The 17,654-nt window shown below is 42.0% G+C and overlaps 1 protein-coding gene and 3 non-coding genes across 4 annotated transcripts in view; 2 read left to right on the top strand and 2 right to left on the bottom strand.

The window, feature by feature from the left end:
* The window catches only part of tacr1a (tachykinin receptor 1a), a 46,700-nt gene extending 40,621 nt beyond the window's left edge, over positions 1-6,079 (top strand). The window contains exons 3-5 of the mRNA XM_063898352.1: positions 629-779; positions 3,316-3,512; positions 5,743-6,079. Coding sequence (XP_063754422.1) covers positions 629-779; positions 3,316-3,512; positions 5,743-6,079 — 685 coding nt within the window. The remainder of the gene's footprint in view (positions 1-628; positions 780-3,315; positions 3,513-5,742) is intronic.
* A 9,546-nt stretch (positions 6,080-15,625) lies between these two features.
* On the bottom strand, positions 15,626-15,699 carry trnat-ugu (transfer RNA threonine (anticodon UGU)). Its single transcript has one exon. It is a non-coding gene; the product is annotated as a tRNA-Thr (tRNA).
* Positions 15,700-16,176: 477 nt separating this feature from the next.
* trnat-ugu (transfer RNA threonine (anticodon UGU)) lies at positions 16,177-16,250 on the top strand. Its single transcript has one exon. It is a non-coding gene; the product is annotated as a tRNA-Thr (tRNA).
* A 1,198-nt stretch (positions 16,251-17,448) lies between these two features.
* Positions 17,449-17,522, bottom strand: trnat-ugu (transfer RNA threonine (anticodon UGU)). Its single transcript has one exon. It is a non-coding gene; the product is annotated as a tRNA-Thr (tRNA).
* Between the last annotated feature and the right edge of the window lie 132 nt (positions 17,523-17,654).

Here is a 17,654-nt window from a genome sequence, read left to right as displayed (position 1 = left end):
CAGATTTCCCTTCCTTCCCTGGTGGAGAACTGTTTTTCCACACTCTTCTAAATAAGACTATCTGGAATAAGCTCCCCCTCTTGACTGTCACACATATATTCTCATACTTTGATCAGGTTGTAAACTCTATATTTTAGGACCATTTTGAACTCCTAATCCTATGTATCTTGTGTTTTCTTGTCTATTTTAACGTCGCCTCTTCTATTCTTGGTCGGAAAGTGTGAATATAAGACCCTCTGCAGACCTCCTGGTTGTTGTACTTCTTCTTCTTGCAAGAATGAACTCCCTGAAAGCCAGTCTTATTTGAAGAATCTTCATTTCATTGTATCCGAAAGGTTTCCTCGACCGTTTTATGATTATTTGTTAGCTTCTTGGTTCAATTCCACCACACCCCTCATGTCAGAACGATAAAACACAGCACATGTCCCTCTTCCAACCTCCCAATCTGAGAAGCACCGCAACCTCTCCTATTGTCTTGTTCTAAATGTGTTGAAGGTTTGTCTTCCAAAGCATATTTTGGACTTGTGTGTTTGGAAATTGCTCAAGAACTTTCTCAGCAGTATCATGAGGGTGTGTGTGAACTGTCTGTTCAGTCAAAATCTGACATTGGATGTGTGTGTTGTTGCAGGTACTATGTGTGTGTGGCCATCCTGATCTACTTCCTGCCTCTGCTGGTGATGGGATGTGCTTATCTGGTGGTGGGACTGACTCTCTGGGCCAGCGAAATCCCCGGAGACTCTTCCGACCGATACAAGGAGCAGCTGACCGCCAAGCGCAAGGTAGGAGTCCACCCCCTGTTTTATCAGCAGTTCTGTTCAGCAGCGATCGAAGTTCTGCAGAACTCATCGGAGACATTGTGCTTCCTCCTGAGACTGTGCTCGCCTCTATAACTCAGATTTCCCCTACTTCACTTTTAGAGAACTGTTTTTCCACACTCTTAACTACCTCTATCACACCTGGAATGAGCTCACCCTCTTGACTGTCACACGTATATTCTCATACTTTGCTATCGCTGCAGTTTCTACTACTTTGTGCACCCTCTGAACTTTAGAGACTCTAATAGCATCTTTCTTTTTAAACTGCTTTACTGTTCTGGTTAAGTTTTTGATCAGAGACACTTGTTTACCTTAACATCACACATGCATGCACTGGTTATACTGAATTGATTGTCTACCAATCTTCTAAACTACGATTTTTAGATTGCAATCTACTTTTACGTGCTCAGTCCAGCAGGTTAATTTCCTCTCGTTCAGTAAAGACATTGGCGTTAGATAAAAGTGATCTGATCAGGTAAATGTGCTGTACTTATATAGCTCTTCATCAGGTCTTCCCACACCCTTCTGGTTGGAAGACGACCACACTCCCTTGCAGCCACATTCGCCCAACACATCTGCCTTCAAATACCACAGAGAATTTCCTTTGAATCAGTGTTTCCAGTACAGTATTTACCAGACTCATACTGGAAAACCAAGCCCTCAAAGACTTCCATTGGCTCTGCGGTTGTCCTCAACAAATGGAGCTTCATTGCGTCATCAGATCCTTCCAATGAAACCTAAATCTAAATGCCATTCTTTATATAGCCTTCCCATCAAGTTGTGAAAAGAAACAAAGAACATATTTGACCAGAATTCCTCCCATGTGTCCGGGACATTGTGATCTTCCCGGATTACTTGATTGGCACCAACGGAGTCGCTGATCTGAATATATCTTTGAAGTGTTCAGCCCCCTGCCGCCTCTTCTTCTTCCTCTACTGTTGTCATCACCTCTCTACCTGTTTGCTCCTTTTTTCGAGACCATGCCTGCTGGGTGTTTTCACAGCTTCAGTTTGTGCAGTTCCTTCAGGATTACTCTGCCAATGAAGACACTTGCAGTGACTTGCTTCTCTGACCCGACAACATGAAGTGAGAGTCACACTCAGACTTATTCACCAAGATGTTTCTGCACTGATGAGATCAGGCCCTGCTGGTCTCTGTAGGTGTTGTTTGGTAGATTTAACCTCCATTGTTTAGTTATATTTCAGTGCATTGTGTAAAGTTTAGATTTCTCCTTCAATATATTTGGTGCTTTTCTATTCATAGCCATTCTGTATACTAATGTGGTTGGGTCAGCATTGGATGGATTGCAATAGAGGGGTGCAGCAATGATTCCTAAAACCCATAAAGGACTTAGCATTTCCAGTTCCCTCGTCTGGAAGTCGATGGTTTTTATAACAAGTGTTTGGTTGCGAGCCTTAAATAAGATGTGTACGCCCCACTGGTAGATGACTCTGGCTTTGAGTTTCTGGGTTTGAGTTACATTTTCATGAATTGTCGAAGAACTATCCTGTCATTTTGGCGAGTTTTCATTTACCGCCATCATCGGGTCGTAAACTCCATATTTTATGACCATTTTAGACTCGGGCATGTGAAGGCTCCGTTTCACTCGGTGGAGGTCTGTCTTTCTAGTTTACATTTGATTTTAGTTCCAAGATTAAGTCTGAGCGAATTCTAGAATTTCAAGAAAATTGTCAGAACTTTAAGAAAAAGTAAAGATTCATGGTCAGAATTTCCCGATTATATTCAGAATTCTGAGGAAAAAAGTCAGAATTCAAAGTTTAATCTCAGAAATCTATTAATCTATTTTCAAAATACTAAGGTTCACATGTGGCCCCAAGATGCACATCCCATCTCCAGTAGAGGCAGGAAGTAGATCAGGATGGCCACACTCACATATTTTCCAGTCGCTCTGAAGATCTTCCCCTCCTACAACATGACGGGGAGGCTGTTCTGCAGCTATAGCTGTGCGCGCTTGATTTGACTTGCAAATATCAAGTTCTGCAAACACACCAACACACACTTGTTGACTGTAGTGATCTCTTAATGATGTGCAGGGAACCCGGCCTCCTCCTGTAACGAGGCATCCTCACACATCCTTAACGTCTGTCCATGTGCATCATTTTAAATTCAGTCCCTCTCCGCTGTAGACAGAGTTTTGTGACGGCTAAACATTTCAAATCTTTCTCTGGACTGACACATTTGTTTCCTCTTCTTGGTATGTGAGAATCCCCAGAGGAGACAATCAATGTAGCATGCCTCATCATCAACCGATTGCAAAAACAAGCAGAAAGCTGACATTTCATGCAATTTTCCTGGTTGTGTTACAAATGTATTATATATTATTCATGGAGCATGCATAGCGCTGCACTTTCCATGACATCGAGACGTCAAGGGGCTGATTTGTAATTCCCTTCAGCCGTTCAAGTCTGCAAAATACAATATCTGGGAAGCAAAACTGTCAAAATGGAAACAAATTGGGTTCTGCTGTGTGTCCCAACAGGTGGTGAAGATGATGATCGTGGTGGTGTGTACGTTTGCCATCTGCTGGCTGCCCTACCACGTCTACTTCCTGCTGCACCAGTTCTTCCCGGAGATGTTTGAGGAGAGGTTTATCCAGCAGGTGTACCTAGCCATCATGTGGCTGGCCATGAGCTCCACCATGTACAACCCCATCATCTACTGCTGCCTCAACGACAGGTCAGTCAGCGCGCACACACACACACACACACACACACACACACACACACACACACACACATACACACACACACACACACACACACACACACACACACACACACACACACACACATATATATTTTGTATTACTCATTTACTGTAAATGCTCAAATATTTAGGTCAACGGCCAAGAAAACAAGTAGTAAAGTATGTTGGGCTATAAAGGAACTACAGCACGGTCACATGACTTCACGACACCACCGCTAAGCTAAAGGCTATGTGAGGGGCCAGGAAGTGGACGTAATGCTGACTCATGTCTGGGTTTTATGACTCCTCTGTGCACCTTTCAATTAGTGGGTGTACATTGACAGAAAAATACATTCGTAAGAAAATCATGACATAAATATAAAGAGGACTTCCAATGTTTCTCCTCTGACAAGATAAAGTAGTGGGAATGTTTCTACTTTTAAAGAACAGAAAACATGACAACTCTTCAGGGGGAGAAAACATATTTTTCTTGTTTTGAAGAAATCATACTGTCCTTCAGGACTGCAGTCAATTACACACACACACACACACACACACACACACACACTGAGGCACACTCACCACAATACCCCGTCCTCCAGCGCTGTCAGAGTTTACAGCTCAGCAGAGAAGCTCCTTATGCTCATTTTTTCTCCATAAAGAAATAAAGTCTTTCAACTTTAAGAACTTTCAAACCCCTCTCGCTTATTCCCACTGTGCACATCAACAGATTACCATCAAACTGTGGCCCTTATTAACAATCTGCCTGCCAGCGGATTAAAAGACTTCCATTGGTAAGATAAAGGCAGATGGTGTGCTGGTTTTCTTTCATCAATCAGCTCCCCTTGTGTTGCGTCGCAGACACCTGTTAATTGTCTTTGTATTGTCGGATAAATTGGATTTCACACTCGGGTGTTTTTCCGCCTCCTAAAATAGTCCTAAAATGGGAGCATGTGACCATAGTTAGCCAAGGTCTTATCTTTGTTCTGTGCGGGATAACGATCGGCTTTTGTCTCTTTCAGCTCGAGCGATTTAAATTCAAATGTGTGACCGAGGATGGCCCGCTTCTTTTGTTTTCAAATGATCTCTTCTATCTCTCTCCTGCTCTCAGCTATTGACATTTTCCCGTTACTTCTCTCCCCTCCCTGTGTGGGCTCTCTCTCTGGTTTTCTTTAGGTGTTTTCATTTAGTTTCCGGCTTCTAGAGAGTTCTTTATCGAATTTCCCGTCACTTCTTCCTGCTGTGGTTCCTGCTAAAGTGCTGGTAGAGTCTCTCAATAAAGGTCATCAGGAAATGGCAAAATGTAATGTCAATTAACATACCGCTTTGGTTACACACTCTTTGCCTCTTTATCTGAATCAGCTACTCTCTGTTTCTCCCACGCTGTTGTAAATAATACTCTGTCAAGTTGGGAAGATTTCCAAGTTGGTTGCTTATCAAAACACTGAATGTGTAAATATTTATTTGGTTGAGCATCACTGTGGCTGGGTTTCATTACTCTCAGATTTGTTTAAACTGCATTGCATCATCTCTGATTTGGATTTACATGCAGGATCAGTGGATATTTGGGTATCAGAAGCGTTGCAGTTTCTGTAGTTAGAGAACTGATGACCAATTATAATTGAGTTTGCTTTGGTTGTTTGCACATAAACAGTCCGTCTGAAGAGCAAACAACTTCTTTCTTGCATCTGTAATGTGTAATAAGGCTGTAAATAAGGAGCAGCGCCTAATAAACAGTGTGCCATTGACTTATAGTATCACTAGAAACACATGGATTCAATCCCAGGATTATCTATATCAACTATTGTGCATCTTTTACAGGCTCTATATTTGGGTGGCAGAGGCTATGCGGGCTCTGTTTGCAGTCAGAGAAGTATTGACCAGTCATGTTTGAGTTTGCTTTGGTTGTGTGCACATAAACAGTCCATGTGGAAACAAACAAGGAAAGGAAATGCAATCTCAGGATGCATCAGTATCGTTTGATGAGGAGTTAGCTTAAAATTAGCTTATTGTTAGCTTACTGGACACTGGGCAAAACACTCCGGTTCCAGACGTCCATATACATTGGTTATAAGACTCTAAAAAGTTATCACTGCACCGAAAAAATAAGTCTTGGCCCAAGTGTACCCCCAACCTGAACCCTAGTGTGCTGTTGTCCCCAGAGGAGTTTAAGGTGCGTAAGCCAAACTAAAGAAGACTAATCTGTCTCTTTCTTGCACAGGTTTCGCGCTGGTTTCAAACAAGCCTTCCGCTTCTGCCCCTGCGTCCCGCGAGGCTCTTACGAAGGCCTGGAGCTCAAGTCCACACGCTACCTTCAGACCCAGACCAGCGTGTACAAGGCCAGCCGGATGGAGACCACCGTGTCCACCGTCCTGCAGGTGGCAGACGACATGGAGCAGCAAAAGGTGAAGGCGATACCGGGTCCAAGGCCCACGGGACCGGCAATCGGGGCCAGCTCCTCCCTGGATCTCACCTCCAACGGGTCGTCCTCTCGGAGCGTCTCTAAAACTGTCTCAGAGACGTCCAGTTTCTACTCCAGTAACAACCTGCAGGAATGAACTTCAGACACAGCAGGCAGAGAGTGAGTTAGTGAGTGTGTGTTTCACATGTGTGTGGTCATGCAAAAGAGCGGTGTGAATGTTCTGATGAATACATTTCCAGTGTGGAGCGTCCTGCAAGACTAAGTCCCTGTCCTCACCCACAACGTCCCTGTTTAAAGTCTTCTTGTTTGATGAAAGATAATGAGGAGCTCTTCTGCAACATGGCCGTTCTGAAGCATCACTCTGCCTCTGTTTGTCACCCCAGCTTCTCTCCATGCAGAGCGAAGGATCACACGTCCTCATTCACACATGCTGCGTGACTTCACATCACGTCTATTTTCGAGTGGAGCTTCAACATGAGACCAGTATGCTCCTTGTTTGTGTCGGAAAACTCTCACTGAGAAAAACCTGGGTTTCACAGTTCCTCCCTCTCCGGAAGAGGCTAGGTAACGGAGACAGAAAAACAACAAAGTGCGTCAGAATGCTAACACAGAACTTTCTGAGGAGACCAATGTGCAAGATTAGTGTGTATCTGGCTGAAGGAGTGCTCTAGGGACCCTCTTTCGAAAGTTTAAGCAATCATCCTGAACGCCGGCAGCGCTTTGGCTCGACTGTCATCTTGCTAAATGTCGGCTTTGACCGCCAGCAGCATCGTTTCTGAACGGTAGAGGTGTGCTCCAAATGCTGAAGAGTGAAAAGAAGGTCTGTGGCAACAGAAAACACAACGCATGATCCATCTGAGCTGATGAAACTATCCAGTTTCCTGCAGAATCAATGCTCTACTCCCTAACTCGCACCACCTTCATGAGTCACATGAGATCCGAACGCAGGGCCAACTGTGATGTGTCTCTGTAGCGCTCATTAGCTGCTCTACCCGTCCACCTGGCAGGAACATACCCTCTGTGTCTTAAAGGGGACACATTCTGCTCATTTACCAGATTCTGGGCTCGACTAGAACATATTGAAAGAACACGTTGATTTTCTAATGATATCTGTGGGGAATAGAACTGTTTTTAACCCAGTTGCTAGGTAAGATATACATGTTTCAGCCAAACTGAAGTAGAGACTCTACATACTGATATACACCTGAACATCAGCAGGAGAGGACTCTTTAAAGTAAGACTCTACATACATCAGCAGGAGAGGACTCTTTAAAGTAGAGACGCTACAGACTGATATACACCTGAACATCAGCAGGAGAGGACTCTTTAAAGTAGAGACTCTACATACTGATATACACCTGAACATCAGCAGGAGAGGACTCTTTAAAGTAGAGACAGTACATACTGATATACACCTGAACATCAGCAGGAGAGGACTCTTTAAAGTAGAGACTCTACATACTGATATACACCTGAACATCAGCAGGAGAGGACTCTTTAAAGTAGAGACTCTACATACTGATATACACCTGAACATCAGCAGGAGAGGACTCTTTAAAGTAGAGACACTACATACTGATATACACCTGAACATCAACAGGAGAGGACTCTTTAAAGTAGAGACTCTACATACTGATATACACCTGAACATCAGCAGGAGAGGACTCTTTAAAGTAGAGACACTACATACTGATATACACCTGAACATCAGCAGGAGAGGACTCTTTAAAGTAGGGACGCTACATATTGATATACACCTGAACATCAGCAGGAGAGGACTCTTTAAAGTAGAGACACTACATACTGATATACACCTGAACATCAGCAGGAGAGGACTCTTTAAAGTAGAGACACTACATACTGATATACACCTGAACATCAGCAGGAGAGGACTCTTTAAAGTAGAGACTCTACATACTGATATACACCTGAACATCAGCAGGAGAGACTCTTTAAAGTAGAGACTCTAAACACTGATATGACCCTGAAAATGAGCAGAATATGACCCCTTTAAGTCGTTTTTTCTGGGTTACATTCATTTACCTCCAGAACACATGGTTCCTTTCACTGTCATTGTTGTGCTTTTTATTTATACTTACTTGTTTGTTTGAGTAACCTCCACCTCTCTCTCAGATATCCACATTATATAATCTGTGTGTCTCCACCATAATGCTATCCAGTCGTACGGGGTGTGTGTTACATCGGGTTAAAGGGCTCTGCAGACGCCCTGAATGTGCAACCTGTTAGCTCTGTAATGTGTTGTGCCTTGCTGCGTAGCATAATGTCTGTAAATGGGGGGGGACACACAAACGCACACACACACACACACACACACACACACACACACACACACACACACACACACACACATGGGTTGTGTGGAAAATGTCAATCCTGGTGTCCCAGGGTTTTCGAGGAACCTCATTGAGCTTCTCTCAGTCAAAGTGTTTTATTGTTTGAAGAATTGACTGATGCTAATCAAACTACAGTATCTATATCCATGCAGAGTTGGTTTAATGAAAGCCTGTCTCTACTACACTGAAGCCTCAATATTTACATACCTGCTGCCGACGGAACAGACTAGGCTTTAATGGAGAACATCCTGCAAACAGTGATGCTCTAATTCATCAGACAGCAGCGAACACAAGGCAGGAAAGAACACAGCATCCATTTTGAATAAGAGTTAATGAGCGTTAAAGACTAAAAAACACATTTTCATTCATAGTTTGGAGAATTCTGCTTGTTTTTCATTGAAAATCACTCCAAATGTCTCACAATTATCAGATTTATTTGATGGAAAGTGACTTAATGCTTGTTTTCAAGGTGAACATTGTTCCCAAAAGGCAAGAAAGACAACATAGTTCATTTTAAATAAGAGTTAATGATGTTGTATTAAAAGGTTTTGAGAATTCAGCTTGTTTTGCATTGGAAATCGCTCCAAAAGCCTCCTGATTATAAGGTTTATTTAGTACTCACTGCTTCTTTCCAGGTTGACCTTGGCCCACAAGATGCAAGAAAGAACACAGAATCCATTTTTTAAAAGAGTTAATGATGCTTAAAGACTAAAACACACATTTATCAACTCGTTGTGCTTGTTGTGCATTTGGAAATCCCTTCAAAAGCCTCACTGTTATCAGAGAGTGAGAAGGATGACTCAATCCTCGCTTCAAGGTGGAAATTACTTGCAGTGTGAATGCACACACAGCAGCAGAGAGAGAGATCACCTGTTGTCACCCATCAGTCACACACACACACACACACACACACACACACACACACACACACACACACACACACACACACACAGAGAGAGTCACCCCCTGACTCCCCGTCTATTCTCGGCACAAAAGCCATTGTTATAAATTCCAGTGTCAGCTGACGGGGAGCTGAGGAGCAGATATGACTTCAGAGGAGTCACAATGACTTTATCCGGCTCGTTAAGCCAACATAACTCTGGGTCGGATACATGCATACACACCTGACTTACAACTAAATACAGGACGTTCAACAACATCTACAAATCCTCCTGTCAGCTCCATGACACCCCGGTTTTTCACAGAGGCGGGAATATAAACGTGCAGAGCTTTAAGGGATTTATGTCGTCATAAAATCATCACATCATAGATCTCTGGCTTTGCCCATGGACACATAAATGTGTTTCTTGTTGAGGGATGTGTGGGACTTCCATTCGTAGGTAAAACGGTTAAGGGAAGAATAACTTTGACTTTAGGATGAAGATTCATGAACAATTACATCTGAGGTGACGATTTTTACTCAAATCAAACAGACAAGAAACTACAACTCAAAATCTAATTGGGGGCCAGGTAGCCAAACTGATTTGTTGAGGCAATAATTAGATTTATGAGGTTTATTTTAAACAAAATAAAGCATAATCACACCGTTCCCTCCAAAATAGAAGCATTACATAATTATTTTATGATATATATTAGAACATTAATGCAATGATCAAAGGAATCCCTACAAACAGTAATAAAATAAATGCATTCATAGTTATTAAACATATAGGAACAATGAATAGCACATATGTTATAGGCTAAGGGGGCGGGACATCTCTAAGCCCTGGACCAATCACAACAGAGGTGGCCAGCTAACCAATCACAGACCACTGCAATGCGCTTTTCATATGAATGAGTAAAAAACAAAAAAGCAGCAGCAAAGTTTAAATTTGAAATGGAAAATGGAGGAATCGAGACTGTGAGGGTATGTTAAAGCTACCCTCTTACATATAATTTACACCTCCACCTGTGAATTAATGTGAAGTAATTGATTTACTAATGATCATTGTCGGGGTGAAAGATTATTTTAATCAGATTTGATTGCCCTGGCACCGAGAGCAAACAACTCCCGTCAGACTGTCATTAAAATACTGTTAATTAATCCTAATTAAAGATTTAAATAATGACATTTTCCAACCGAGCCCCGCCAACTTTGGTACAAAATTGGTGTTCATGCAGGGTCCCATCACTCATAGAAATCAGCTGATTGGGACGAGAAAAAGGTTTTCAGGGACGTGCAATTTACCTAAAAGCATGTAAAATAAATTAGCTTCTGAGTCCTCGACTTTTTAGCGATGCTTCCCTGTTTCTGTTTTCCTGGGCAGAGCCATGCAAACCATTCAAATCATCCTGTTAAATCTAAATGACCGAGTGCAAAGGCAGCAGACCTTCTCAGTATCCTAACATTTCCTCCATTTGATTAGAGGATGCTCTCTGATGTTTCTGCTCTGATACGATGATTCGAGCACATACAATGTTCCCTGCCTGCATTACAACAAATTAGCTAAAAGGTACAAATTGGTTTGTTTGTTGTTATGTTTCCTCATGAGGGACCAGCGGACTGTTACGGAGGTTGATGGTATTCAGCGTGTGGCGCTTGAACCGACATTTTGAAAACTCAACAGCAATGTCGCTTTCCAGAAATGGTTGCGAACCCAGAACAACAGAATGGTGCAGGGATGACATATTTTTGCAGTGGACCCTGAAGGCACCATCTCCCTGTTCCAATGGAAATTTCTCCATGTGGTTTTGGATTATAGAAGAACATAATCTCTGTCAAACAAACCTCCATAATGCTTTCACATTTAGTTCAGTAGGATAAACTCCACATATCAACACCACTTTATGATTCCTGAAGTAAAAAGCTATAAAGGAACTACAGCACGGTCACATGACTTCACATCTCCATCGCTAAGCTAAAGGAGGCTAATGTTGGGCTATAAAGGAACTACAGCACGGTCACATGACTTCACGTCCCCACCGCTAAGCTAAAGGAGGCTAATGTTGGGCTATAAAGGAACTACAGCACGGTCACATGACTTCACGTCACCACCGCTAAGCTAAAGGCGGCTAATGTTGGGCTATAAAGGAACTAAAGCACGGTCACATGACTTCACGTCACCACCGCTAAGCTAAAGGAGGCTAATGTTGGGCTATAAAGGAACTACAGCACGGTCACATGACTTCACGTCCCCACCGCTAAGCTAAAGGAGGCTATTGTTGGGCGTGATGACGTTTAGTCGTGTCATTTAGACGCCTGTTAGCAACCTCCGTTTTTAAATCCACCAGTGGGGTATTTACTGACGTGTTTTATGTCGGTACAATAAAACATTTAAATCTTTTTAACTTGTGTTAACCTCCGACATCATTTGAGCCAGAAACACCCATTGACTTTTATTTTAACCAGTATGCAGTGGATGGGATTTAGAGTTTAACCGACCCAGTCGAAGTGCAATCACATGATCTGTCAGTCAAATCATGCTGCAATCCTAACCAATCAGATTTAATCAAAGGGGCAAACGACCGACCGAATATGACACAACTTGTCATCCATTATAATGTAGCACCAGCTGTCTGAGAGGAGAGCGGAGCGAGGACATGTACTCTAAAAATACATATCATCTCATCATACCCACCCCCTCCCCCCCTCACCCGGTCAGGTCAAGTGGAGCGGGTGAACGAGAGGCTTTAATGAATGTGTAATCAACTTTGTTCGAGTGCTCCTCAAATGAGCAGGCTTTCTGTTGTTCTCTCTCTTTTCTCAAACACATGCACACACACACACACACACACACACACACACACACACACACACACACACACACACACACACACACACACACACACACACACTTGTTGCTGAGAAGAGGCGCCAGACAGGATGCACAGTGGGGTGAATAGCCTCATCAGCAGCATCTCTTCCTGTGTTTCGATCCGACCATCGCTCTCCAATCATGCTAATTACAGCGCAGAGGAGTCGAGAGGACACATACTGAAGCATGCCTCACACACACACACACACACACTCACACAGAGAGAGAGAGAGGTCTTATTATTAAGGAGAGTTACGATATACAGTGTGTATTACAACATAAAATACCTCAGCGGTTGCTAAGTGTCTAAATGAGACAACTAAACGTCATCCCATCCAACATTAGCCTCCTTTAGCTTAGCAGTGGAGACTTGAAGTCATGTGACCGTGCTGTAGTTCCTTTATAGCCCAACATTAGCTTTGTACTTCAGAAATCATAAAGTGGTGTTAATATCTGGAGATTAACACACTCCAAAGTGCTGCCTCCAGGGTCGAACACAGAAGTATGCCATCCTTGCTTCACTCTAAATCCCATTGGCCTTCTGGCTTTTTTCTCCCTTGATTGTCCTGCAGAAATACATCATCACAGTAGCATTACATCCAGATTCATTCCACTGTCCTTTGTGTTCATGTCCTCACTGATGCATCACTCAGCACACTTCATTGAGCAAAAACAGATGTTATTCATAGGAATATGTACAGGTATAGATGATGCTTCCGCCAGAGTAAATTGCATCATATGAGTACAGGGTCACAACCACAGCATTAATGCAAATATAAAACAAAGAGAGGACAGCCTCTGCAATATATATGTAGTGTGAAGATGTGGATCAGTATTGTTGCTTTGTGGAAAACCTGTTCTGGGTTTCCTCAGCTTGCACAGCCTTTCCAGTGGAGCGTATCTGTATCTGTGTTGTGTTGTAACATGAACGGAGAGATGTACAGTATCACGATTGCCGACTCTGTGCCATGAAGAGACTTCTGATCACAGTATTAGTGCCTGTTTCAATACAAACGGTCATAAACCTCTCCTGTTGGCTGTGTCTGAAAAATCACACTTTTATGGAATTTATGTCCTGAATTTAATCAAAATACGGAGAGTAAGGGTCTGCATTTCTAAAGTTGGGTACCTTTGTTTTGTTCATGTACTCCTGTGCAATCATTTTGTATTAAATGCATTCATTTAATAATCTGATTTAATCACAATACTTTATGTTTGTCCTTGGGTTGTGTGACAGTTGCTCCACTTTAAAGAAACATTCGAAGTGAAAGTAAGAATATGCATTTGAAATAAAATAAAGATATTTATGTCTTAGAATGAGAAGTTCAAATAATCCAATAAAGAAATAAACAAAATCAATTTCAATACTTTGATTCACATTATAAAAATCAACCAACCATTGTTTTGTCTTAATTGAAAACTCAATTAACAGTAAATAAATCAATAATAAAACATATTTTTATAAACATAAGAAATGTAATTAGAAATTAATTAAAGAATAAAATAAAGACGATTAAAAGAAATGTTTTCAATGTCCAAAAAAACCGAAAAAATACAAGAAAATAGATATTTAGGAAAATGTAAAGAATATATATTGTATTTTAATATATGGCAAGTACATACATGTATACATATACAGTGGTGTGTTAGTACTAATGAGATATTATTGATATGTTCAACCTATCAACTCTTTTTACACACGTCATGCATGGAAGTAATGTGTGATCCTGCTAAATCAAATGTGACCACTGCACCAAACACGACTAATATTAAATAATATATATTTAAAATACCAATTATGCTGGAGGGTGGCTGAGTGCCTCCGACAGGAAACGGGAAATCTTACATTACAGGTGAATGCATTGTTGATTGTGCTTTTTTTTAGGGAAATATTAGACCTCAGCCTCATCCGACTTCATTTCATGATTCAATTCACAGCCAATCAACTGTGGAGAACATTGCATGCATATCTCCCAAAGATATCAAGCAAAGTCCACTCCGTTACCTCAGTATAATACCCAGAATGCACTTACTTCACTATTTCAGTTTGAGTGCAATGTGCTGGAGCTCACTGGTGTGAAAAGTGCATTCCTGTTGTAGGAAATTCACCAGGTCTTTATACTTTGTGTATTTTTCAGACACAGCCATGTATGCCGGTCCGTACTGTGCTGTGCTGTGTCTGTTCTGCTTGCTTTGATTTTGGCTTTTGCTATTTGAGAAGAAGTTTCGGTGTCCTTTCTCTGACTGTGTATCTGTTAATGACTATTCGTGGAGTCACATTTACTGTACAGTGGGTGTTTTTATCCGTGCCAATATCGGGGTTTTAATGTCTTCTAATAAAGAAATACAATGTTCATTTCAACAAAGAGCCAGTGTGTGGATCATTCTTCCTTCTTCACATGAAACACCTGCTGTGACCGCGCACCTGGTGCAGAGAGAGCTTTCAGTGCGCTCACAGATCACCAAATAGCATTCCCTCTGTAGACGTGTTCTGTCCACTCTCCGTCTCTGTGAATCCTGACCTGCAGCACGAGTGCACCGAGATGAGAGAGGACAGGTGTGTGTGTGTGTGTGTGTGTGTGTGTGTGTGTGTGTGTGTGTGTGTGTGTGTGTGTGTGTGTGTGTGTGTGTGTGTGTGTGTGTGTGTGTGTGTGTGTGTGTGTGTGTGTGTGTGTGTGTGTGTGTGTGTGTGTGTGTGGTTAAACAGGCAGAAAACAACAGAGGCTGAGTGTGTTTTCTGGTGTCAGATAAAAGCATGTGGTGAGCTGCACTGGACCTCCAGACAGGGAACGCTGCATGAATATTAAACCGTTCTACTACCAAGGGTAAAATGACAGTGGGATGACATTTCATTTGCATGAAACTAAGCAACATCTTCATACATTTATAAACACCTACATTCAACAAAGTCTAGGTGGAATCATCTCCACAATTAAGGGGTCTTGTTGGTCAGAAATCTGAGGATAAGCTCCAAGAAGTACCAAACCTATGAGCCGGTCGTGCTGCTGACTAAAGATCCTGTGGAGCGTTTATAATAACTCGCTGCCAGAAGGGAGACAAAGATCAGAGTCTCATAGCTAGTTAGTTAGAAAACGTTAGCTATTTAATTAGTATTCTCATCAGCCAGTAGTGATTTAGAGTGTGGCCATCACTGCACACAAATCGCTTCTTCTATATTTTAGAAGTTGAATACTTGAGTTGAAGGAAGAGTATGACATTTCAGGGAATGCACTTTTGACGTTTTGCAGAAAAAACATGTATTTGCTTTTATGTCCCGAGGTCTAGAGGAGCCTTGACATAACATGTCACTCCTCACTCTACTCACTCACAAAGTAACATATCACAACAAAGGCCAGCTGCACAGCGGAGTACAGATGTTTCCAGAGACATGACCAAAACAACAATCCAAAGGTAATTGAAGAAAGAAAGTGAATACAAATAAACGTCTCTAACATTAGTCCTTAAATCAAAAACACATTTTCAATGTAATTCATGTCAAAGCTCAACACCAGAGCTGTAGTTACACATCAGAGGCGTCACATTGGCTCTTTGGAGGGTAGAAACTCTTGTCCGAGGCACTGCTGGGATTCGAACCCAGGATCTCCTGTTTACAAGACAGGGGCTTTGACCGACTAAGCCACAGCGCCTACTGTCGATCTCTTACCTTTGAACTAATGAACGAACAAAACTCTGGATTGTCTGAAGTCTCATTCCCAAAAGTCTGTCTTTTCACCCTCTGTCTGAAACCAGAGGCCAGTCTGCTCTGATTGGTGAGCTGGCCGGTTCTGTTGTGATTGGTCCATCTCTTAGAGATGTCCCGCCCCAAAATCATGTACAATGTGTTAGAATTCTACCCAATAGAACAGTGTGTGTTCCATAGTGATGTCACCATGTTCCGGAAGTGAACAAAGGAGTCCAATGGAGCCGTTTCAGGCAGGATCCAAATTGCAGAAGAGGGCCACCACTCACAAGAAAATCCTCGTAATTTAAAGTTTTGAAACCATTGCATGATGCTGTGATGAGCCATAAACAGTTTTTCCCAACGACGCTTTGGAAAAAAAACCTCTGTAAATTACCCAACCAGTAACTTCCGTTATGCCTCATAAGAAAAGGAGGGCCCAAGAGGCGCTGTGGCTTAGTTGGTGAAAGCGCCTGTCTTGTAAACAGGAGATCCTGGGTTCAAATCCCAGCAGTGCCTTAGAATTGTACTCATCCATAGGAGCAGATCTAAGGTAACTGAATACCCCTTTCCTTGTGTATGTATATGAAGTAAGTGTTCCTTGAAGGGATTTTAAAGTAGTTGCTTTAACCATAAATGAAACCACAAAGGTAAAGTTGAGCAATGAGCAAGCATAAGAGGCGCTGTGGCTTAGACGGTGGAAGCACCTGTCTTGTAAACAGGAGGTCCTGGGTTCAAAAGAACAGTCTGAGCACCTTAAAAAATACATTTGAAACAGCAGACAAGATAAAGTTGTGTCCTTTTTGTCAGAAAATACCAAATTATACGCTCAGGCCATATTACTAGTTGTTGTTCTATGGTCCAAATGCATCCGATAGGTAATTAATACAAGGAAGTCCAACATTTATTTTCCTTTTATCCAGTTTTACTCGACAGCTAGTTAGTTAATGAAACCTCCTGTCTTGTAAACAGGGGATCCTGGGTTCAAATCCCAGCAGTACCTAAAATGGGAGATAGTCCTGAACTGTTTGAAGGAATAAATGAGTACATCTGGATTTCTTGAGAATAAGTAAAACGTTGTAATCCACATCATTCCAGAAGGAAAGGAAACACTGGTTCTTTTTCTATGGGCCAAACTGATATGGAAGAACCAGGTCACAAATACAGTGAAACTTCTCTGCCTCGGGGCACCGTTGAGCAACTTTCATAGGAACGAACCAGTCCTCTTTATACATCCATGACATGCTCACAGCATGAGGGGAGCAGAGAGACAGAGATCTGACGAATCGGGGAAAAAATGACCCAGGGTCATAACACTTTCTGACTGAGAGGATCGATCCCACTCTCACGTCTGTACGCTCCATGTGAAGCTGCAGCCGGCAGACGGTACAGCTGCAGGGAGGGGGATTTCTCAGCTTATGGATGGAGCAGGGCTAGCACGTTGCTAAGCTAAGCAAACTTCATCATATTTGCCGTGCAGGAGGTATTGATCTCATCATGTAACTCTAGGCTATAAGCAAATGTATTTCTCCAACTGTTCCTTTAAGAGCAGATGGATTTGAGGTCTTCACTGTGTTGTGTTTAATGTTCACTGAATGGATTAAACATATCAAATATTTAACGTTTCATTTGTAGTCATTTAAATCTCAGATGGTTTCCAAAATTCTTTTAATTGTACTGAATTTGCTGAAAGGAGTTTAGATGGTTCTTCTATTTAAGGCACTGCTGGGATTTGAACCCAGGATGTCCTGTTTACAAGACAGGCACTTTAACCAACTAAGCCACAGCGCCTCTTACTCCACTTTCTTACTGCATTAAGAAGAAAACTAGTAAATAAACTTTACTTTTGTTGCGTTTGTGTTTTCATTTGTGGTCAAAGTGCCTTTCTTGTAAACAGCAAATCCCATCTATAATGTAAGTTTC

This window comes from Eleginops maclovinus, chromosome 12, assembly GCF_036324505.1.
Source record: "Eleginops maclovinus isolate JMC-PN-2008 ecotype Puerto Natales chromosome 12, JC_Emac_rtc_rv5, whole genome shotgun sequence".
In the NCBI taxonomy this organism is placed as follows: Eukaryota; Metazoa; Chordata; class Actinopteri; order Perciformes; family Eleginopidae; genus Eleginops; species Eleginops maclovinus.
Note: the sequence above shows the minus strand (reverse complement) of the source record. Positions and strands in the feature narration are given on the sequence as shown.